Source organism: Sprattus sprattus (genome assembly GCF_963457725.1).
Source record: "Sprattus sprattus genome assembly, chromosome: 11".
In the NCBI taxonomy this organism is placed as follows: Eukaryota; Metazoa; Chordata; class Actinopteri; order Clupeiformes; family Clupeidae; genus Sprattus; species Sprattus sprattus.
In genome coordinates, this window is record NC_137909.1 from 7,091,043 (window position 1) to 7,116,242 (window position 25,200).

The following is a 25,200-nucleotide window of genomic DNA, read 5'->3' on the forward strand; positions in this document are numbered from 1 at the left end:
CCCCAACAGGAAAGCAGGCCAACAGGGAAATTGCAGCGATTTTACTGCCCCGCGTCCCAGTAAACTTCAGGATGTGCCGAGTATCATGTAACCTCTAAATCTCTGTCTCAACTAGTGCTATGCATCAAAACATATGGCCACTGATCACCCCACTGGCCCCCAACAGAAACCCTTACACTCAACAAGGACCAGAGGTTGGCATTGTCTTTATATTTAAACGCCATGAGTCCTGAAGACACAGTCAATAGAAACTCAAATTTCAGTTTATCTATGGTTCACTGATGATCCTTTTCGCCTGTGAAAATGTAACCCTCTGAGGAATTATGCAATCCCACGGTTTGAAAGTAAAGGTTTGTGGTTAAAGCTGCTGACAAATGATAGCGTACAGGTATGCAGTATATGGGAAAGTTGTTGGGGTCTCGAGCGATTGGCAGCTTCTCACCTCTCCTGCAGAACTCACTTGAAACGACCAACAATGTCGCAAACGCCTTCATTTTCCAACTATTTCAACAGCCTCCAAATAATTAAAAGGGGAAAGGGTAGGTGGACGTCTGCTGATCGAGAAGGGCGCATCAGGCAAAACACCATGGACCTGAGGACCAGGTGTGTGCAGTCATTGAAACCACAGAGGAGAACGCAGGACTGGCACGTGGTGACCACTGTGTTTTGCATTCACAAACCTGAAAGAGAACAGGAAGTCTTAAAATGGTAAACTATTCCCCTTACAGTCTGACAACTGCCATCTCAAAGTGACAAGTGTCAACAACCGAGGTGTCCGGTCATGTTCACGTTTACTTACAGAGCTCTACAGTGAATTGAGGTGTGTCAGTAGCTGTCAGCAGCTAGCAAGTTCAATTGCTAATAGTTCAACTGGTTCAGGGACCTGTATCAACATGCTTATAGCAGACTCATCACCAAATCTATCACATCCTAATTACTATAATGTCTGTATATCTGGTATTTTCAGTTAAAAAACATTGCTTCTGTGGAATATCTGCACCATCACAGTAGCAAACAATTCAGAGGCTCACACACCATGAGGGGAGGGGGGTGGAGTTCGTTAACAAGTTAACAGAACACACATAAAGCGCTCACACACTTTTAAAAGAGCTCACCACTGGAAACCAAGGTCTCTCTTATTAGAACCAGGTTTGTCCTGAGTGGATACATTTGGCTGTCACACATTACAGTAAATGAATACTGTAATGAGTAAATAAGATCAGCTAAGGGGTTTACAGACTGATTACTCATAAGATTGCGCAAGCTCCAACAGCTTTTAACGTTTTTAATACAATGAACATTTCATAAAGTTTCTCCATAAAATATTGCCATCATTTTCATCATAGGGAGAAGCTTAAATAGAACTGGCGCTAGTCTACATATCCTCACTGGACACCCCACAGTCAAAAGGAAATATAAATATTGCTATCAAATCCTAATTATTGTTTGGTAGGAAAAGCCTGAGACAAAGAGACACTGTAGACTTTCTGATCACATCTGAGTCAAATTCTTAAGAGCATTTAAAGACCTGTGGTACTTGTGCCAAATTCAGTCAATTGACCTATCGCTAAGCCCCGCCCCCCATTGTGACTGTAGCTAACTCGGACACGTTATCATAGCTGACTAGAGTTTACAATGGCAGCTATCAGCGACAAAACTATATCCCAAGAGGCTATAGACAACTTTTGGAGACAAAAGGACCTGATTTCGCCTAGAAGCCTTCAAAAGGGACTTAATTATGCAATGGAGGGATATGTATACAATTTAAAACTCGATATGGTGGATAACAAGCTTAAATTTGAGGCGAGAATTTACAGAGCTCAATGCAAGAGGGAGAAGATTCAACTCATGGTCATCGCGATTGCAGATAAATACATCCAATACCAGCATTGTTCATGCACCGCATGGGAAAGATACAATGAATTCACATTCAGTTAATTTAACTAATCTGGAAGGCATATGAATGTAGACCTACGTTTAGTAAATAGCATTAACCTACCTGCCCCTGACAGGACAGTGTCCTAACCATATGGTCTTAACTGTCTAGCTTGTTATTGTAACCTTGTTAATTACCGGCATGCTTGTGTTTCGTTCACGTTGTCATGTTAATCCTTTATTAAACCTATGTATACTTGTGCATATCGTTTGTTTAATAGAATGGCCGATTTTTAACAAACTGTCCCATAACTGACAAAGCTACGCTAGCGCAGCTAGTGAATCGTTAACGTTAGCTAGTTTGAACCAGAGATAACTTGCCTAAGCCTAGCATAACATCAGTGGTGAAAGTAAGCAGCTACTGTGAATAATGAGTATGCCTTTTATCATGTAGGCTTAGTTGATTGCTTTAGCAAAGGAAAATTCCAACCTAACAAGAGTATGGCAGAAAGCTAATGAACGTAGCGTTCACTGTGTGGTCTGCCACAGCTTAATCCACCAGAGATATTTGGACCGGTCTTGTTTTCGTTTAGGAAATGAGATACAATATACCCCATTGCCTATCCTCTCATGATACCTCGTATCAGTGTTGAATCTACCCCATGCACATCGTTTGGCCATTTTTGTTGAACATACATTACCACAAACCTCATAAAACAACCGAAAAATCACGGCCTCTAATGCTATCCTATGGAGCTGTAAACTCACGATGTCCGAGTGCAACTGTTACTTAACTGCCATTGGCCCGTCTGCGTTCGAAAGGCGGGGCTTAGCGACAGGTCAATTGGTTGCACACCACGCCATTAATTTCACCAAAAAACTGGTGCTCTTTCAGAAATAAAAAGCTTTAAATTCATTGTGTTAAGTCATCAAATTAACCAATTCGCTCAATCCATCACTCAATTAATCAATCAGTGTATTGAATTTGTTGCTTCACAGTAATGGAATAGAAGTTGTAATCCATACCAAATGTTTTTATGATTCCTTATCATTTGATTGAATAATCTTTCCAAATGCTGCTTAGAGTGGCCCACCTATCATTGCCATTTCTTTATACTTACGGTTTTCCATTCATAGCCTACTCTGGAATAGGCACATTTATTTACAAACATGTTTGTGTTTAATGTATGTATTTCTGAACAAGCAACAAGTAACTATGTTATTGCTGGCTTTTGCTTCTAGAGGTTCTACTGAATGCTGCCATGTCCAGTGGTGTCAAGTTAATATCTAGAATATTCCATGATATCATATCCCTATCTACTGACACCACCTTTACCTGAACTGTGTTAAATGTTTTGCATTGTAATGAACTGTTGTCCAACTTTGGCCAAAAGGACCAGTTGGAAGTGCGATTGCAGTGTGATTAAAACTGTAGTCACAGTTGAGGTAGAGCATGTATTCAGTATGTTCATAATAGACTGATATTAAACACAACTCCATTAGAACAACTGTATTTTTCACAACTTATGGGAGGGGGAATGAGGCTCTTTAAATGGACAACAGGAAATAGCTGACCAACACCCATGTGCTTCTGTTGGAGGAGAACACACACAACTGTTTTTGGCATTAGACCACGGCATGGTAAACCATTTGTGTTTCTTTTTTTTCTTTTAAGAGAATAAATGAAGTTTTGTTTAACCTTCATGCCTGTTACAAAGACATTGATCTCAAAAGGCACTTCTTGAACTAATTGTGTATTACTACTCAATAGCATATGTTTCAGTCTTTAAACAGACACAAACTGAATTATTCATTATAACTATATGCATTCAGTACTGCTGACTTAACACAACTAAAATGAGCTGTATTATTTAACTTGGCTCTGTCATATTTGGTGGCCATTTTTAAAAAGCGTGTACTGTAAGAAAATCTGTGCAAAGGCCCAATTGCAGTCATTCTGTGAAGGAGTTAAGTTTGACAAGCATACCTTTGAGGCCTGCAATTAAAATATGAGTTCCAGGACTTTCTTTTGGATGTAGGCTAAGACTTGGCCTAAATAGTAGCTGGTGATGGCAGTGATGGCTGCAACTGGAGACATGTTGTATCTAGGACAAAGTGGGGCTCATATTGTTTAAAGGAAGTTCTATAAAACTCAGGCCTTCCAAAACAGGTGGCACACACTCAAGCCACACATCTAACATGTCTGTTTACTGCTGTGGAAAAACACTTGGCTGTGTCCATTATGCTCTGGTGACTGTTAACATACTGCAGTTGAACATCTCAGATGTCTCTACATAGACCCGTCTTGACTCGAATAGTTAATGCCCTGGTCAACTCTACATCCTTGCAAAGCAGCTGACGACCCTCTTAGCAAAGGCCAGGGTTTGGTGAAATTGAAATGTTTCTGATCATGCTAATGTCAACCCCTATCATTTTTAGATAGTCCATTGCGCATGAACTAAAGCTATAGTGTGGGGTGTGGGAGCACTGTGCTGCCCCAGGTATGCTCTTATGCTCTCTTAGGATCTTGCTAATGGAATGAAATAAGCAGTGATTTTGGCAAGTTATTAAATTAGCTTTAGTTCATGATCAGCAGACTTTGTTTGCTGCCCACCAATCAAAGTATGGCCTTATGTCTAATTAGCTAGTTAATGCCAGCAACAACGTGCTTAATGACATTTATCTAATTGACTATTAAATTAGTTGTCAACTATTTTTATAGTTGATTTTAGTCAATTAAGTCGATTAGCTGTGGTAGCTCTAATATCTTTAATTTGAGAATGTATTTAAAACTGTACAACTGATGTTACATCAATATGGTTTTCTTTTTGAAAATGTCATATGTTGAATATCCTAACTAGGATTTCAACATGAACTCAGCACATACAATCTTACAACCTCAAACCTATGAAGGTAACGACCACCAAGTGCATATGGACCATAACACATACGGTTACTCTGGAAAATCCCTGCAGAAAAGGCTTTCTGAGACAAGCTAGTAAATACCAGTCTGCTCAACAACTTCTGTCCTGGTAACATCTGGAAGTCATTCCTGGGGACACAGCTGAGAGACTGACATGTAGGGCACCCACACTCAGCAGCCTGTTATATCGAAGATTAGCACCCATTCAATATAAAAGAAATTCACTTGGGGAAAGCACCAAGAAGAAAACCACTGGACACAGGACGCCATTGGTGTTTGTCAGTCAAGCCTTTGTTCTCACTTTTGAACTGCACTCTCTCTGTTTCCATAGCTCCATTCACTGGCTTTAGTGACTCAATCAAGCTGAGGAGAAAGGGTGGGTCACGCCTTTTGAAAAAAGAGGGATGCATTTACTTTCATTTCTCTTTAAATCATAACCAACTGTACGGTGGAACCCTCTGGAAGCAGTTAGGATGAAACAGGAGTTTAGCTAGGGGAAGAGCAGTGAGCAGTCAGAACTTTACAGCTCTCCAGGGAATATACAATCCAGTCTTGGCCAGGGAAGGTATGCTGATACACTCAGACACACTAAAGAGAAATACTGCATGTGCTGTTGTGTTTGATGCTATCTTGTCTTTGATGTGATACACCATCCGCAAAAAAGGAAAAACGAAAAAAAGAAACACTGAAAGTGGCTTACCTTGACCTTACAGTGTGGCATTCTCATTATTTGAGAGCTGACATGTTCCCCTTGCTCCAGGTTGTAGTGCAACAACATAATAAAGTGAGCCAAAGTCTTAGGCTCATCATTAGTTTGGAAGCAATCTGGGTCTGGATCAAACTCAGATCTCTTTATTAAGTGCAGGTTTTTTTAGTCATTTTCCACTGCGAAAGCCTCTGCCTGGGCCACAGGTGGCTTACAAGTTTCCCTACCATATCACTGAACTATGAGCTGGCTTTTCAGTCAAAACCAGTGTGTGCCAAAACGTTTCATGGGAACCAGGGAATGCATAGGAAACTAGGCCACTGCGAACAGCAGCTTAAATAATCTACGTGTGCAATTCAAATGATCGCAAGTAGTCTGACTTTGAATGGAGACCAGAGTCCTTGTCTGAACAAGTTGAGACAATAATCTTGCCAAAGGGACAATTATAATGCCAAAACATTGTATTCAACATAAACTCCTGTATAAACTGCATAAACTCCTGTCAGTTCAAGCAATGATGTCACTTATACATTCTACTTGCTATTAAACAAAATTAAATTAATAAATAGACATCCAGTAGTAAATGCAGTGACAGCCTCTTCACTTACTCAATAGTGAACAGACAGCCAATTAAATAGTAATAAATCCTTAATTACTGGACTTGAAAATGGCAACCATTTTGAAGTGATACTAAAGCGAACAGTCAAGACATTGATGTCATGCTATCTCACAGGGATCTTCTGTTGTCTGCGGGCACGCTTCGCCAACTCTACTGCCAGTCAGCTGTGGAAGGACGACAGAAAACCTCAGTCCAATAGCCATCCATCTTCCTTGGCCCTCTCTGTGTCACTCTCTCTCTCTCTCTCTCTCTCTCTCTCTCTCTCTCTCTGTTTTTGACTTCTCTTCTTCAGTCTGATTCTCTGAACCCTTCTCTGTTGGGACAACCTGCTTGGGAAGACACGGAAATGAAAGGGTGGCATGGCCTTTGGAGGAAGACTAGAATTGGGCTTTGAAAGCCATTGTGGTCTAAAGCATACATACTGAAATGATGTGACTGAGGTGATGAAGGTTCATCCAGCAAACAAAGGGTATTTAAGGACTGCAGCTGCTAACTTATCTTTTTTTTATCATAAAATGGGCTTTGTAGGAGCAGATGTACACAGAAAAGCAATTGCCTTTAGTGACTAGCCAATTCTCAGTTCTCTTGGCAGATAGAGAAAGAGTTGTGTTGTGGTGGAAAAACCTACATCTGAATTTGGTGTCTGGGGAGAGAGGGTATCATAGCTGAGCCTGTGGGAGATGTAACCTCACCTGTCTTAAACAAGTCAAAGACTGGCCACATCTCAGACTACCAACAGTGCCTTCTCTGTCATACTATTCACAGCTCCTCAAACTGTGCCCACTGCTCGTAAATTGGCCGTTAAACAGCCTCTAAATTACTCATTAGTGATAGGAGTTGGTTGGTAGCTGGAATAACTCGCAATATCCTTTGTGCTTTAAGTTGGGAAGACCCGAAATGAACTGCTCTGATTTAAGAGATATATTCTTCATCCCTTTATTACCTCTTTACAGAAGGCTCATGTTAAAACAAAGGGGATGAAATAAGGTTTGGTCATTTTTTGGCAATAAATCAAACTTGTTTTACAGCAAAGACTAAAAAGCTGCCTTCCAGTACAACAGCATGCTGAGATGTTAAGGAATGTAAACATTATCTTGAGGCTATGCATGTACAAAGCTGCACATGATGGTCCCAAGCACTTCAATCCGTGGGCCTGATTAAAACCACCACTCCTGATGCAGAACAACGACCACTATTTGTTCCATTAGATGTGCCGCTGGACCACTGAGGAGTGGAAAGTCTTAGTCTGGTCCTGAGACTGGGCCAGTGGTGTGCAGACCCCTTGGATAGAGAGACCCTGTCCAAGACAAACGCTCCATCGCCTGCATCAACCTGATGCACACACACTCCCAACCTGGCTCCAAATCCAGGCTCTCTCATACCCGTACTGTGGCCAGGGAGCAGGCCTGCAGGAAGGAAGGCAGGCAGGCCAGGCCAGGCAAGCGGCAGGGGGAGAGGGGAACGTCATACTATAAAGTGTGTGCTGACAAGTGAAACAGAGCGACATTGACTGCTGTTACAGGGCTTTTAGGTGCGCTAATATCCAATGCTAGCCGAAGAAATATGGACTTGAAAGAAATCCCTTCATAGAATCTAACGAAATGGTTCGCTATTAGGATCAAGGGTTGTGCCCGGGTTTTTAAGAGTCTGTGTAAGGTGTACGACTTAATACCAAATAAATCAATACCGAGTTTAAGCCAATGCGTGACTCAATTCAATTTAATGGCTTAGGAATGGCGGTTAGCGTTTACTGCTAGCCTGATGAAATGTTTTCTGTTTCTGTCAGGCATGACCCCTGAATAGAAACAGTTTACTTTGTGCTGCACTGAGCATTGAGACACAGATTCCCACAGCCAGGAAGCATGACATAGGCTCCAAAATTGATGTCCGCTATGTGACATGGTTTAAGCTTGTTTAATGGCACTTCACCATGTTAATGATGTAATGAAAGGGGCTAGAGCTGTCGTCTCAAAGTGACGATTTCAAGAACTGCTTCAGTCATGACATGATAAACAGTGTAGTTGTTCACTTGTCTCTGTAGTAGAGTTACTTTCTCTTCAACAGATGTAAGAATTAAGATGTATTTCAACAGATATAAGACTTAAAGCAGCATAACGGAAGATTGCTTGCAGCAAAACTAGCAAAACCTCTTGAAATGGGCTTACTTTGACACTAGTTAGTCAACAACTGTCCTAACACAGTCAAATATCAAGCAAGTGCAACACAAGACAAAGCAAGATGGCAAATAAGCTACTTTCTAGTAGAAACCGGGCGGCTTCAGGCAAACCCACATAACGCAGTATTATGCCTACAGACCCTGGTATGGCAATGGCACAAGCTGTTATTTTAAGGTAAAACTGCTTTTCCTAACCCTAACCCTGAGGTACAATTACTGCATAATGCCACTTTAAGATGTATTTGAGGGAACATCATAGAGCTGTTCTCCTCCTGTAGTGTCTCCTGCCATGAGCCACACATTTAAAAAACTTATCAAGTGATTCTGAACACTGTGAGGAGATGACAAATAGCAGCAGTAACACCCCACTGTTTAAGACACAAAAAATAGGCACTGCGTGTCACGGGCACAACTATAGCACATTGTTCCCATGTCCACAGATCATAAAACAAACAACCAAATTATTTGTGAACGTGGACATTTTGCCATGTTCTTTAATAAGGTGTTCATCACTGGGGTGAAAACCAGACCTAGTTTACGCCACATCTGGTGTGAAGAGCTGTTTTATTTCTGGATTGTTGGCATGGAGATTTTGATTTTGTCTACCCTGTTGTTTTTCTAGGAACATAATAAGGACGGAAGGGCCAGATACTAAATAAGGATTCAGTGTAAGTCTCCATCGTTACCCCAGTGTTACTCAATAGAAAGTCAATCCCCATTGGGGGTGTTTTTACCGTGCAATAAAATAGTCCAGGGAACTATCAGAGCAGAATTATATAAATTGATGACAGAAATAACAGGGGGAGTTCCGATAGGCGGGGGTGGGGGGCTTTATTTCAGAGCTATTATATTCATTTCTCAAACAGCAGCAGCAGAGGTACTGGCAGAGGAAGCATTAAAGTCCCCCCCATGGACCGTGTGATTCAGAGAAACAGACGCTCTATCCGTTCCACTACGAAAGCTGGGAGAACGTATCCAAATTGCGAAAACATACACCAGAGACTAAGACTTCTTAAGAAACGCCAGTGACTCTGCGAAATGAAAGTCACAGTGTAGCAGGTTCACAGGGGTAAAGGGGGGGAGGTTTTGATTTTATTTCGCGAGTACGTACCACAAATGAGGTGGAGGGTGAATTTCTGGACTGACAACGAGAAAATTTGAAATGCAAGGATTGGTTTTACAAACTTCGGTTGACAGCGCCTGAAAAGGCTGCACACTTGAAAGGCCAATGGTTTCTGGTGTACCTGGATCTCTGTGGCTCTTCCAGAGCCAGCTTCTTGGCCTGGGCCTCCAGCAGCTGGAGGTGACGGTGTCGGCGCTTACGGTTGGGCGCTACATCCGTGAAGTCGCCTGGACCGTCGTCCATGGGACTGAACGCGTCTGAGAGACAAAAGAACACAAAGGGGGGGCTCAGTGGATATACTCCACTGGATCACAGCATGAAGATGTGGAACTGGCCAAATAATCATGTTGGACGTTTTAAACGGTGCCACACATCTGCTCGCAGAATCCTTCTGAAAGGCCTCATTCATCAAAATAGCAGTCGAATAATAATCATAATAATACAAAAAAAAACACAAAGAAAGATCATGGTTAGATTGTATGGGTAATGGCTTGTGAAGCCTCTGACCAAAGGCATCACTCTACAGTGTTCAGAGAGAGAGAGACAGAGTGATAGAGAGACAGAGAGAGAGAGAGAGAGAGAGAGAGAGAGAGAGAGAGAGAGAGAGTGAGAGTGAGAGAGAGAGCAGGGATAGTGTTCACATAGCACAGCTGGCCTCATGGGCTGCCAGCCACACAGCAACTTGACTGGCTTGTACCTCGTTATTAACTCACAAGGGGCTCATTCAATCTCACCACTTATTTTTCATGTGCAGAGACATATAGATCTCCATTTGTGAGTACTGCAGTATAGTAGCAATAAATGCATGTTGATGAGTGCAAAATCTGTCCGACTGGGTCGTGGTGTATTGAGAATAAAGGCCGATTTATTTGGAATCCTAAGTCTGCATCATCCCCTCACTCTCACTGGCCACTCACCAAACATCTGACTCATTGTCTTGGTTACGAGAAACAACATGAGAACCTGTGAGCCTCTCTCCCATCCCCATTGGCCATCAATCACATGGAGGCACCATGAGTAAGAGAGGTTTTTTTTTTCTTCTTCCTCAAGAGTTCACCCTTGGGATTTAACCAAGAGCGTGTGCACTATGTGAAGCTCATACATCCTGGTTTTTGAAGAGGTGTTTTCTCATTGCATCGTGCTAAAGGTGACTTTGTCTGCCTGTGTTATGTAACAACAGCCTTAGGTCATTGTTGACTCTGTGTCAAGAAACTGAAAAAAAAAAACGGGGAAAAAAAACGGAATCCCCTGACTGCTTTCGGTCAGACGTCGGGGTCCAGTTTCCATGACAGCCGCGGGTGAGCAGTGAGCACGGTCACTTCTGCCGTAACGTTATGTGGAAATGTCTACACGTTTCTGCTTCGGCACACTGCATGAAATGCTACCTTCCCCCTGGCTTGCGCTCAGGGATACGGGACACACCACATGATTCTGACAACATAAAAGGAAACTCCACATGTTTCAAGGGTGGCATAAGCTGTGTTCAGTGAGTTGCCCAGAAAGCCTTGAGAAAGCCATACATGGCTAATGGCCCACTCTGTCTTTAACTTAAACAAAAGTGTGCAACACCTAGCAACCATACAGCAAATACATCACGTTCATTTTGTTTACTGACAAGCTTGACAGGGAGTAGGGTAATGCTAGTTTTGGTGCTAGCTTTCCTTTTTTACAAGAAAGACTGTTACTGGAAGAGTTTTATGTTTGGAGGGGGGGAGGTTGCGCAACTCTTCTGCAGCTACACCCAACTGGTGTATAGGGAATGACTCATCGCTGAAAACAGACACAGTCGCCCCCTCCCCCCAAATATAGCCCTGAAGTAAAACGATGTCGAAATTGGGGGTGTCCATGAGACAAATAATGATCTGGCTTGTGTCGTCACACAGGACTGACTACGCACACTCTCAGACTTGATGACGGAGGAAGGCCTGTGTGTGTGTGTGTGTGTGTGTGTGTGTGTGTGTGTGAGCGCCAGTGCAGACAGTCATTAGCCAAGAAGGACTACCTGCTGGCCGGTTGTGGGCCCTTCCTGGTGTGTGCGTCAATCTGAGTAGGGCCTGAGGCTGGGCCTGGCTCTGCTAACGTTAATGAGGAGCTCAAGACCTTAACGAGCTCAGGATGCAGCTTCTTCAGATCTGCTCATCTCCAGTAAGCTCACACTCCAAGCCCATGTTAAGGCCTGGACTAGAGCAGGGAGGATCTCGAGTGATTTGTTGAGATCCTTCCTTCTTCCTCAGGACATCAGCTGTTCCATCTATGATTCAGAGCACTTGGTTCTACTCATCCATTATATTCTCAGGCCTTAGACAGCTGATTGGGGTATGGATGTGGAGAGACCCTAAGCAACCTCTCGGTAGATTAGAGAAACTGAGATGTTTTACGGTGTTTATTCCAAAAGTGGACATGCACAATATGGGGGTTATTTACAGAACACATTGAGTTGAAAAAGCAGACATTACGTTTATATGCTTGTGTGACTGAGCTGAAAGATGTGAATTCTTGGAGTCAAATTCCTTCTAGTTTGCAAAGAAATTCAGAATTTTGATGGTCATTAGAGGAGTCATAGTTTAATTTAGGTGGAGGACCACTTGCCTTGGGTATACAATTTCAAAGGCAACCAAATCAATTATGTCAAGGCAAAGATGAATATAATACTGGAAAGGCCTAGCACTGGTCAGTAACTGGATACTTTTCTCATCATTTCAAATGAGCAGCAGGATTTTGCCTCTTACCTTTGGCGGAGGTGTTGATGCCAGAGGTTGAAGGCTGCTCACTCTTCTCCTCCTCCTCCTCCTCCTCAGTGCTGGCGCCATAGTCACTCGCCTCCCTCAGTGGACTCTGCCCAGGGCTTCTACTTACAGCCTTCCTGCCCCCTGCTTTCGTAGCATTCCTGTTGTTGTTTAGGCATGTACAGGTAGATGAATGATCAGAGGTGCTATTCTGAATTATCTGTGCACATGGAGACAACAATAAACACCCTCATAACACTTTGCACTCCTGACCTCAAGGGTTATGGATGTGATTCAAGGCGATGTGGTGTTTTTAGCATTGCACTGGTTTCATCTCTTGAACAGCCAATTGGGTAGTAATGTTAGGGGGCTAATGCAAACAGACACTCTCTTTTGCTTGCATTGTTTGTGGTCATTGCTGACCTGAAAATGATCACAGGTGAAACGGAATGGCATCCAAAAGTTAGTTCCTTTACAACATTCATTCACATCATCTACTTCTCAATAACGGAAAGTGGGAAGTGATTCTGTGACTGATTTGCACACCATACGTCACGCGACCAGATTTCAACATCATTTACAAAGCCCATATTGCATTATGTGTGCGTGACACAAATCGCTAAAAGTGTTTATCTTGCACTCGAGCCTTGAGCTCGTCGGTCAGATGATCTGTGAGAGGTGACCGGACGTCAGGCTTGGGGTTGGTGGCCCTACCTTTGCTCTCGCCCCTCCTCCAAGGACTCCTCTAGCTGCTTCACCCTGGCCTGCAGCGCACGGATCTTGGCCTTCTTCTCGTTCAGCACTACGACAAAACGGCTGTAGAGCTCCTGCTCCAGGGTCTCCTTCCCATGGACGTAGCGCTCCATACTGGAGGGAGGGAGAGGGAAGGGAAGAGATGGGAAAGGGGGTCAGGATGCAGCCGTGTCCATACAGCAACAGAGCTATTCCCATATCCCGGGTCTAATCTCATTTCCTGTTTGGCTGGGCTGGGGTTGGAGGGGAATGGGTATGGACAGGTTTTGTAATAGAACACACCGGCTGCTGCCCGCATAGGAAGGAGCTTGGAGACAGTGTTTTGGGCCTGGCTCAAGCGGCAACTGAGACCAACTCTGGAGCCTTACGTCATGGACTGTTTTGGATTCTCTGTCACTTGTGCCCCTTTCTCTCCGGCCCAAAATGGAAAAAAAACAGCGCCATTAAAAAGGCACTACACCTGTGGGATAACGTCAGGCCACTTACAGGCTGGGCAAGACTGACTACCACACACACACACACACACACACACACACACACACACACACACACACACACACACACACACACACACACACACACACACACACACACACTCAATAACACAAAGAGAGGGAGGGAGAAGAGAAAACAGCCATAAAGTAACAGTCTTATTTGAGAGCGAGACGCTCGTGTGTTGCTGGTTCGGGCGGAGTCGGGTCTGTGGCTAGACAGGGGCTGTAAGGTGATGTCATCACTACCGCCTGGCCCAAACGTGAGGTTGAAGCACTCCACCCAGCACGCAGGTGGTAAAGCTCCAACCGGACGGTAGGAGTCACAGACACAGGCCACAGCTACAGGTTCTAAGACATTATCACTTGTTTACACTTCTCCTCAATCTCTCAAACAATGACACACACACACACACACACACACACACACACACACACACACACACACACACACACACACACACACACACACACACACACACACACACACTCTTTGATATCAATACACACACTTTTACAGACCCATAAATATGCACACAAGTGCACTCACAAACACACACATACATAAATACATACCACATACACACACACCTTAGTATATGGACAAGTGAATAGCACACAGTTGCCTCCTACCCATGATGCGAATGGTTTTATAGTGTTCTCGTATATATTTATGTGGTGGTTAGGCCTGTTCCAATGAGTCTGTTGACAGCGTAAACAACAGTACTGGTATTTGAATATATACTGTATATACTATATGTGTGTGTACAAGAGAATTTTTACATTTTCAATTCTTGTTTGCAGTATGAATTCTACTTTTTTGTCCCACCTTTAGTATATATCTCACACCAGCAGCAAAATCATTTGAAAGAAAAGTTTGTATTTGTAGACTACTTAATAGTGTATTACATGTCAATAGTCTGAATAGAGGTATGTGTTTAATGCAGTTCCAGCTGTTCTCATCAAAAGTTATTTTTCCATGGTGAAGTTTCTTTTATCCAACTAAGGAAAAGAGAGTTGTGGAATTCTAGTCAGAAGAAGAGATGTGATGACAATGACAATGCATGAATTGAAGGTCATGTTCAAGCGGTTTTAAAAGCCTCCCCTTGATTTCATTTTGGGAGGGAGAAACCATCCAGACGAGATCTGGGATTCCCCCTCAACTCCTCTCTTTTCTGGGTCAAAATGACCTTTACATGTGGTTTAAATAAGTTTCATCACATTGAGTGTGTTCTTAGAGTACAGGAGAAGCCCTGTGTATTTACACCGCTAATTTCACATCATGAGAGCAGAGGCATTGTGTTTCATACACATTAGGAGGAAAAGAGGGGAAGACAGAAAGTGACTGCCGTCTCCTGGCAACCAGATACAGACAAGAGGGGGGTGGGGGAGGGGGGGTAGCTGCTGTGTCTCACGAGTAAGAGCAGTAACCTTGAATTACGCAAATGGAACAGTTGAAAGCTAACTGAGCACCGTGTCCAAAACAAAATAAAAAGCAGCGGTGAAGACACCAGGCTCCATGACACTCCCTGTGGCGGAAGCTTGCCCCGTGCTAGGGCAGGGCACACAATTTCTCCAAGAAGGGAAAACCTCAGAGGGTGTGTGAGTGTCTATACAATGACAATGTCTATGTGTGACAGTCTTTCTGTATCAGAATATCAGAATATGTGTGTGTGTGTTAAAGTGAGTGTATGTGGGACAAAGAGTGAGTGACATGGGTGTGGGTAAGGTTAGTGTGTATATGTACCGTATACACACACCTCAGAAAAGGCCTAATTAGACCAATTGTCTTACTATTATACAGTATGTACATGTAGCCCTATGGCTTCCTTGTGGCCTCCTTGTGGGCCGGTACCCAGGGTAAGGAAGCAGACAGGTGCAGGAGAGGAGGAGGGCAGCAGAAGGGGACCTACTCTCCAGTGATGCGCTGTTGCTCCTGCCTGAGCCTCTCGTTCTCCTGCTGCAGCTGCTGGTTCCTGCCGTGCAGATGGGCCCCGCGCTGGAGCCCGTGTGTGATGAGCTCCCGGATCGCTGCTGAAGGCTCTGGCACCGGCTGCAGCTCCACCTCACCCAACCTAAACTGAGACACATGAGGAGAGACGACGGGACAGAGAGAAAGGAAATAGAAAAAAAGGATTCAAACATGAATAATGTAGTAGGGGAGAAAAGGGGAGAGCGAGAGGAGAGAGAGAAGTAAAAGGTCAGAGAAACAGAGAGGAAAAAAGTGTGAAACAGAGGTAGACAAAAACACTATATTCATCGGTGCACCTGGACCTGACGCCTGCTGGGCCAGACACGAGGCACTTGAACCCGGCTCGGTGCAGGCCTCTACGGCTTCAGAGCGCCAGCATTGGCTAGCGCTGGTTTCAAGTAGCGCTCGTCTTTGGACACTGAGCCAGGCCCGCACCAAACCAGTCTCTCACAACCTCTGCCAAGGCCCAGCACTCTCGAGATAACACAGGAGGGTCCCTGTGATCAGAGCTGGCCTCCGACAAGACACTTCAGCTGCTGGGCTTGGCCCCTGATCCGCAAATAGATGACCTGCGCAGAGGATAACATGAGCCAGACACTCTCACAAGAGCATCCTGCCCTCTGCAGACAGGACGAGTCATGATAAGGCTGCCAGGAGGATGTCTTTGACACGGACGCAATCCAAGAGCTGATGCTGTAACATTCTGCCACTAGTGACAAAACAACAAACAAACAAACAAACAAAAAGGCATGCACACAATGCTAGCATTTCAACTCCTAAATCTCTTTGCACAAACCAACATTGAGCTCTTGGCACAGTTCCAAGTCATACCCATATGAGTCACATCCACTGCTTTTAAATGTTTTTAATCATTAACTGATGAATATACTTTCAGTACACTAAAATCTTCAGTGCACTAAAATGATGCACAGTGCATGGCAGATCTGTGCAGCTGGGAGTGTTTCCACGTTATGGCATTGCTAAAAACCCTTCCAAGAAAGCTCTGCAGCTCAGTGCGTCCTGTCAGACTGTCGCAGAGTGATCCAATGACAGCACACTTCCACAGCGGCTTCTGTTCCATACCAGGAGAGCAGGAACACACATGGAGGAGAGTGACTCAACCCTCCAGTGGCTGCTGCCAGCCCCATGAGACACGCGCCTAGGTGACTAGGCCTCTCGGGACTCTCCGCTTCAGCCAAATATTAGTTCATTTCCTATGACTAATATCTAAATGGTCACTCTCACACAAAATCATCTCCTTAAGTTCATTGAAAATGCTACTGCTGACCAATGTGACTGAATGTCAGTTGAGTTAATGGTCCTCCATTACACATGCCTTGGGGTTGGCCTGAAGCTCTGATTTCCATCCTACTCCGAGCAAAACTTCGCTCATATTGCTTGGGAGCCTGGATTTCCATGATATTTAATATCGGACTGTCAGGCTGAAGGTATTTTAACGGACTCATCATCACATAAAGCAATGACTCAACTTCAATTAAAATGATTCAACAGAAAGAAAAACTAGGAAAAATGGTGACACTTAACATAATCATGTGTTAAAGTTATAATGTGCCTATTATCGATAAAGTTGTTCTTAAATAAACTGGATTATTCTGGGAGCTTTGAGGTTGCATGAATGTGACAGAGCAGGACAAACTCTGTTTTGCACCGGTGCATTTTCCCATCATCGCTGGATAAGTCTGGTCATCTTCAGATTCTTTGGAAGTCTGCATTATACTAGTGATTGTATCACGAGGGTCCACTCAAATCAAACCATTATGTCATCAAAATCCAATGTGATGTAAACCCTCAGAGCCCTTCTAAACAAACAGATTTAATGTAAAAATGACCCAGTCAAGGTGCAGTGAAGGCTACAGGATGTCTGCACAACATTGACAATCAGGTGTGTCCCCTCATGGAAGCAATGTGTCCATCAGCAATTTTTTTCCCTCATCAGGTTCATGTCCCCTGCAATGGTCACCTTTCCAGCTTAATACAGCTGTATGACTCACTTGAGTTGAAACGCACAATATTATTGCATGAAGCCTGTGAACTCTCAATTGAACTTCTGTCTACACGTATGCATAGTGTCATCCCAAACAGTCATCTAAATGCAATCATTTGTACGCAAAACCAGTTGAGATAATCCCGGATTTACACAACTGCCACTGTAGTGGCATATCTGAATTCCTCTTTTTGAAACCTTCTATGTCAGGGTAGGGGTGGTTGGTGTCCTCCCTGTGTGGTAGTCAAGGGGGACACCCTGGAAACAAAGAAACTTCCTGATGACAGCGGAAAAGAGGAAATATGCCGTGCTGCCACCCGCCTACCAGTGACCGAGAGTGGCATTTCTCAGAGACCACCCCGACAGAGAGTGCATTGTTTCCTCACACAGTCTGGAAAGTATTAAGGACAGTCACTGTAATCAATCAGCCCGGGCCCGAGTGACTTCCCCACAGATGCCAGGGCACCCTCAGTGAGAGACCGCTGGGAGAAACAGCTCGGGTGTCTCCCAGCGGACCGCTGGAGGTGGCACGGGGAGCTGATGCCATGAGTGGCCAACAGCCGCCCCCCATAGCTGTCCAAACAGAGAGGGTCACCGGAGGCTGGAGACCACATGGATAGGAGGCCAGCATGCGGTCTCACATCACTTAACGTTGGATAACAGATGCCCTTTCATGCTCAGGCTCAGAACGCGTTGGTCATGTTAGAAAAAGAATACATTCGGAGAAGAGTGGTGATCTTCCCAGAATGCCAATGTGTATCTGTCTATGTGACACAATAGCCCTTCATGAGGACACACTGGGAAAGGGTTCTCATCTGTCCAAATGCTTTTTAGCCAGTGTAAATGCTGGCATTGCACTGAAAACCATTTATCTCTTGATGATTCCGGTTTAAATGTATCCACATGTCTCTTGGTACTGTTGAGTACTGTAGGTACTGTCTAAACTCAAGGCTTTGTGTTTTTGGAAATTTTGGACTCTGATGCTCCAAACACCCCCAGTAATGCTCCCACATGTCTTTTTGAAAAGCCAGGATGGTGCCAACACATGCAAACACTAAACAATGAACAGTAAGAGGAACAAGACCGCCGAGCAAGTCAATGTTTCTGGAGGGCACCCCTTACACGAACATAGCCTGATAGTCATTACTCTGGAATCAAAGAGATGAGAAAACAACTCAACAAACCCCTTTTTCTCTAAAAAGTGTATGTTTCCACCAATGTAACAGGAAAACTCTCATATGTGATAAACTACAGGAAAAAGTCACTTTTGATGCCTCGATGTATGTGTGTGTGTGTGTGTGTGTGTGTGTGTGTGTGTGTGTGTGAGAGTGAGTGTGTGTGTGTGTGTGTGTGAGAGTGAGTGTGTGTGCGTGTGTCCACGTGCATGTGTGTGCTGACTCTGCATGACTGGCCGCTCTTGACAGTCCACCTGTCTGAAATTTCAGTGAGCTCTAATAACTGTTTTGGGAACCAGAAGTCAGGCTGTTCCTAAATCTTCAGAAGGTTACAGTGGGGTTGAAGTCTCAACTATAATAAACCTGCCGTCTTCAAACACTTCATGTCAATACGTTTCATTCATTCCGCAAAGCTGAGCTGCCCTGGCAGGCCAAACACCTGCTTTTTGCAAACTTGAACCTGACCATTTGCTCATGACTTTTTAGAGGCCACTCTTCAAGGACCCAGTACACACAGAGGGGTAACTGTTTCTGCAGGTAGGGCCTATATTGCAATACCCACTGATCACCAGCTTTGACAAAAAAGAGAAATGAGCAGGACCTGTAATCTTCCCCCTGCGGAAAGACCTTTCACACTAATGAAACAAAGACACAACCGGTGTTTTGCAAACGCTTAACATATGGCCTCCATTCTCTTTTTATACCTTTAGACTAATTTCTTTGTAGTAGGACTTCTCACTGTGGGGTCGATGCTGCAGCTCCACAGCAAAAAGAAGATTTTTCTTTTTGCCATAGGTATGTAGATGAAAAAGTATAAGTTAAAAAAGAATATAGCTGGTAGCGCACCCTTGAGCCATTTTTAAGCAACTTAAATTACCAGTTTAAAAGCTGAAGATATATATTAAGGGTCAAAAGGTGTTTTTCCTTCTATAATCTGCTGCACAGTACTTCTTTCCATTATGCTTCCATGTTCAACAGCTACAGTAACTCTACGCTCATACTGTATCTGTCCGATCCTAACTGAACAGGGAGCATTTTTCATCCCACGTTCTTTCCAAGCCAAACTTACACAGATTTACACAGTAAGATTTGTACACAGAGTGATTGAGTCAGACAAGATGGTTCCAAGAGTATTTTTTCTTTTACATTTCTTCTACAGTTTCTGTCCATTGAAGATCTTGTACTTGCTAATGTGCTTCCATAAAGAGGTCCAACTACACTGCACTGCAGCTAAGGAACGAAAAGAACGACAGAGTGGGAAAATGGGCAAAAGTGAGTGAGGTGGCGAGAGCGAGAGCGAGCTCGAAGGAGGCCTTCACGGTTGCCAGCCCATCCTGTTTGTCCTGAGGCTTTGAGAAATGCTCCACACAGCTGCAAAGGCTTAAAGACATCAGCATAATCATAAACACTTTCTGTGTAAACTACAGTGAGCAAACATTTTAACCACACATTTAATGACAACCATGACATCCGATATTACAACCGAGGTGAATGGATTTCCACTGAAGACTATAACCTTAGCTGACCCCTTAAAACAGGACTGGGGCCCAAGGGTTAACCACGTCACTGTACACTGTACCGCGTTTGTCTTTCAGTCACTCCGCTTCCTCTGAGAGAACAGAACAGGTGCAGACTGAATACAGTTATCAAACCATCAGGAAATGTGGTTGATCAACAGCAACTGTTAATGGCAAATGCTCTTTATCACCAGATAATGGCATGAGATATAAAGTATGTCTAGTTGAAAAACACACTTCCTATTCCACACTTCTGTAAAATTGAAAGTGTGTCATAACGTCCCTTTTCTCTGAAACAAATGCTCTCTCAGTGTATTCCCATTCACTACGTCTCACTATAGTAACACAAAACATGTGTTGGCCTCTTCAGGCCTGGTCCAGAGAGCCTCACAATAAGCCAGTCCTGCAAGAAATGCTGTGCCATAGTGTAATAGAGGCAGGGGAGGGTAAACACTCACTTTAAAAGTCACTGCACCTTCTGGACAGCCATTTTCATCAATGGCATTTATGTTACCACAGTGACACTGCTGCTACTATGGCTAATTACTTGTAACTGCTAGGGATACCTCAAATGCAAAATATACTGCATCATCTCAATATTTTACTATTGGACAGCCCATGTCTTTGAAGAGAATTCTCGGCAGTGAGATCTATCTGACAGACCAACAAAGTCAAGTACTCTGTGAGCACCTGCCAATGTATAACAATGCTTTGTCAGTACAAATGATGTCAAGTGATGTCATTTGCACACAGCAACGTCTTTGTAAAATTTGGATTCAAATGGAACAAATTGCTGGACATGAACGCAACCATGAAAATCAGAACATCTCATCTCAACTCTCAATACCACGAGTTGATTCAAGCAGCAATACTGGAAGAGACCAAAAAGAAAAGAAAGAGAGTCTGAGACATCTATGTGTCCCTGGCACACTCCCCTTGTGAGGCGCAGATGGGAAGAGGGCTCGGGGCGCTGGCAGAAGTGCATAAACTTATGTAAAGCTCGGTGAAAGAGTGGCCACACAGCGGTGATCAAAGCGGCCTAGGCTAACTGGCGCACTCTTTAGAGGATCCCCGCTGGTGCTCCCTGCGGCGCCAACGATAACCCTTCCTGTCTCAGACGGTTCCCTGCCATGTGAAAGCTGATCGTCTTGACAACCGGCCCCGTCCCGGGCTCCCCTCCTCCTCTCTCTGCTCCCTCGCCGCTCTCTGGCTTCATCAAGGACGGGCCTAAATCACCTCCTTTTAGACGACCTCCTCAGCAACCCCTGCCGTTACAAGCAGCAGACACACAGGCTGTGAGAGCACGACCGAGAGCACTACAGGTTAACCCTGATCTCGCAGCACACTTTACACACACTCAACATTTGGCATGACTGAATAGTCAGTCTGGAGTACCAGAACAAACTACAAATAAACACAGACATGGGCTTGGACAGATAGGTGTATGGATGGACTGACACCAACGTCTATGGTCAAATAAGGTCAACTACAGCCCGTCTGACCATTTGTCAGTCAGTGGAGCCTCCAACTCTCAAGCGCCATGCCAATCTGTCAGGAACCAGAGGAGGTGACAATGGGAGCAGACAGCTGGCTACAGAGAGCCCTCCAGCTCCCGTTTTGGGAAGACAGCACAGGGACAGGATACATCCATCAGCGAGCACTTCACCCTCCACACCCACCCTGGCGCCCTGGTTTTCATCTGTGGTCAGGCACTGGAGTCACGGAGAAAGGAAACGAAAAAATCCCCAAACCATCAACGGTCATGACTTTGGGTGGTGCTGAGAAATAATGGATTCTGAATGGTGCCAACAACCCCTTATAAATTAGCAACTGAGCAAAGAAAATAAAGTTTAAGCTTGCATCAGTGAGAATAAGGATATTATGCAACATACTGTAAAAAATGTGCCGAAGGCGGAGAAGAGACACATTTAAATGATCTTTGCGAGGCGAATATAGTGATTTGACAAGGACACACCATCTGTGCTTTTTGTATACCTTTCCATTTTTAAAAATCACAACTTCCAGCAGTGCAGCAATTGGACACAATTCTCAAACACTACCATTTTCCGTGCATAACCACATTTGACTTAAGGCTATGTGACATAATGTTATAGCCTAGCCACACATTAGGCTATGTGAACACATATTGTTATAGCCTAGACAGACATAAGGCTATGTGAACCCATAATGTTATAGCCTAGACAAACATTAGGCTATTTGTACACATAATGTTAAAGCCTAGACACACATTAGGCTAGAACAAGAATAGCTACATTATAGTCAACAGGCCTATAAGCAAAAACTTAAATACATTTAGTGAGGAAGGTTACAATACCAAACTACGCCAAAATAATATCCAAATGGAGCACAGCAGCTCTAGAACTTAACTGATAATATTAACAATCAAGTTAACAACAACTGCTCAAAAATAACTTTGGTGCATTATTTCATGAGAAGCTAATTTGTTTATTTCACATGATCAAATTGACAATCTAGCCAGTCTGCCAGCAGTTGGTAATATGAGAATGGCATCACGTAGCCTACAGCTGGTCTAATACTGCTCTTCCCTCTAGCAAAAGGTTCCCTCTTTTAATATTGTAAACGCTTTATTGCACTGGCAAGCTCACAGCTGCGTTGCCTGCCATCTTCTGATGGTCCATACAAGTACATTTCAACCAGGTGGTCCTGACAGTTAGCCTGAGGATGTCATACTAATAATTCTAGACAGAATATGAGTCTGATACTGACCCATTGGGCTGTGATTATGGGGCGTGTTTCAACGAACCAGGTGGAAAAAATGCCTCTTCGCTCAATTTGATACCTAGAATCAATCAGAGCAACGTAGTATGACCATCTGATACATTAAAACTTTTACCTGATCCCGTAGGAAGGACGGCAAAAACATCTTTTCGATCGACAAATGCATTGACCGCGTTTCTCTGTTTTTCTTTCAAAATGAATGCGCTGTCAATATCTGTTGAGATATGCCTGCTCACGTACTTATTAGCAGCCAGGCTAGCTAGCTACTATGTGTTTCAATGGATTTGTGGTCTAAGCGTTAGCATTTACCTAACAATAATGGTCTAGTGCGCTTCAGTTAAGACATACAATCCTCTGCAACATTCGTGTTGCACATACACAACTAACCGGGTCAATGTAGACATAAAAAGGTTGTGTAGATAGCATAATTCACATAAAATATTTCCCACTAACAGGCTCCCGAGACACCGCCATCTTGGTAAGATCTACTGTTAATTCAACTCAAGCGTTGGTTGATAATCTGTCCATCATCTTATAAAGCCCGCCCTGACAATTTGATTCGTCCGGCAGAATCCTACCTTCTGATACTCTCTCCCCAACTGCACAGAGCCAGACCGAACTTCCCAGACCAAAAATGTTGTGGGCGGGGTTCGGGCTGGTATCCAGGCTACCTGACAGTACTAGAGAGGCATAAAACAAAAATGCATGTCTGTTATACTATAAAATGTATGTATAGTATAGTCTAAAGTACCCCTTCAGCTCTGCTAATGTTCCCATCCATTTGTTTCCTTGTATTAGGCATTTGCAATACGATGTACCCTTGTCAGGCTCATCTCTTCTGCTGTGAAACACGGAATCATTATGTGCGTGTTCAGAATTGGCTTAGTAGACAGAATTTCATTATTCATATTCCACTTCAAGCAACTCATATAGACCCAGTGTAACTGCATACATGGAAACCCCACCTCCTACTGATGTACTTCAGAGGTTACACTTGCAATTGCCTAAAGCAGCCCACACCATTCAAAGCCATGGAGTGCTTGGGAATATTGAGGAACATTGCCTTTTATTATACCTTTAAAACTAAGTTGTTGTTGAAGGTCTAGTTTAAAAAAAAAAAAAACTACACACACCATCTTAAACATGTCAGATCCTTTTTCTCACTCACTCAGCTTTTTTCCCTCCACTGCGCTGAGTCCCTGTTTCACAGCCATGCTTTGCTACTGTGCAAACCTAACAAAAGGGCTTAGAGGGCCATCAGTACTGACTCCACACAATAATATTTATAACAAGGTCAGGTGCGGGACCGAGAGTGGGAAGGCAAGGGAAGGGACGGGGCGTGATTGGTCACAGCTGTGGGGGTTAAATTGAAGGTGTGAGGAACATCAGGATGGGTCCCCTGCCAGAGAGGGTAGTGGATCAGGCCCCCACACTCGCCCGCCGTCTCTCCCCAGCACGGGGCTGTTTGGCTTGGCAGCATGTCTGACACCTCAGCCCTGTCTTCATGGGGAAGGTCAGACTTCCCAGAGTGTCCGTGTCAGTGAGGCCTCTGGCCTCTTCCTCAAAAGAGGAGATTCTGCTCTCCAAGCTCCCCGCGTGAGTTATGCTCCCAAGGCCCTTAACGCTACATTTGCCACGGTGGCGCAACAATCAACAATGGACATGCAGATGAGACTGAGAGATGAAGCTTCGTTCTCAAACATGTCCTTGTACCACATCTTTCCTGGGAAACAACACACCACAACTCACGTTTATAGGGAACTGCTCTTGTTCACATTAGAGCCAAATTGTGGATTTCCTAAACACTTCCCCTCTGTTGGCAGAACATCAGAGATCTCAGAAAGAAATTGAGCCTCTTTCTCCCAAGGGACCTTCAAGGTGCACACAGATACACACATTCACGTGCCAACATCTTGCAAATCTGCTCATTTTCTGGGAAAAGAGAGATCCAGGTTTGCACATCTCTATGGAAGTAAGAGCAATGACTGTAGAACATCCACACCCAGCCTACCACAGACAGAAGAATAATTCTTACTGATGACTCCAGATTTGTTATGGGGGGAAAAAAGCAAACAAATGTCAAGATGACCTTCATGTGGCTGACAAATGGGTAGTAGGTGGAATCATTTACACCCATTTAAGAACCAAGATGTTCGAAAAAAAATTGACTCATTTTTGATTACCCCATAAACAAAGGTACATTTATTATGTAGGTGTTCATGTGTGTCATGAGACACCAGCTATACTGTCCAGTTGCTGACCCAAATGTATTTAGCAGGAGAGGATTACTGCGTGATATAGGTTTGTAACAGATTGAAACACAGACTGTGTGCTCATGCTGAGCGTGGGGACCATACTAGGGGTGGATCTCAACACTCT

At 44.0% G+C, this 25,200-nt stretch overlaps 1 protein-coding gene across 1 annotated transcript in view; it reads right to left on the reverse strand.

The window, feature by feature from the left end:
• xrcc4 (X-ray repair complementing defective repair in Chinese hamster cells 4) overlaps positions 1-25,200 on the reverse strand; it is a gene marked incomplete at its 5' end in the record, with an annotated part of 30,222 nt that overhangs the window by 1,277 nt on the left and 3,745 nt on the right. The window contains 4 exons of the mRNA XM_080848236.1: positions 9,544-9,679; positions 12,152-12,309; positions 12,863-13,015; positions 15,306-15,472. Of these exons, the coding sequence (XP_080704362.1) occupies positions 9,544-9,679; positions 12,152-12,309; positions 12,863-13,015; positions 15,306-15,472 (614 nt within the window). The remainder of the gene's footprint in view (positions 1-9,543; positions 9,680-12,151; positions 12,310-12,862; positions 13,016-15,305; positions 15,473-25,200) is intronic.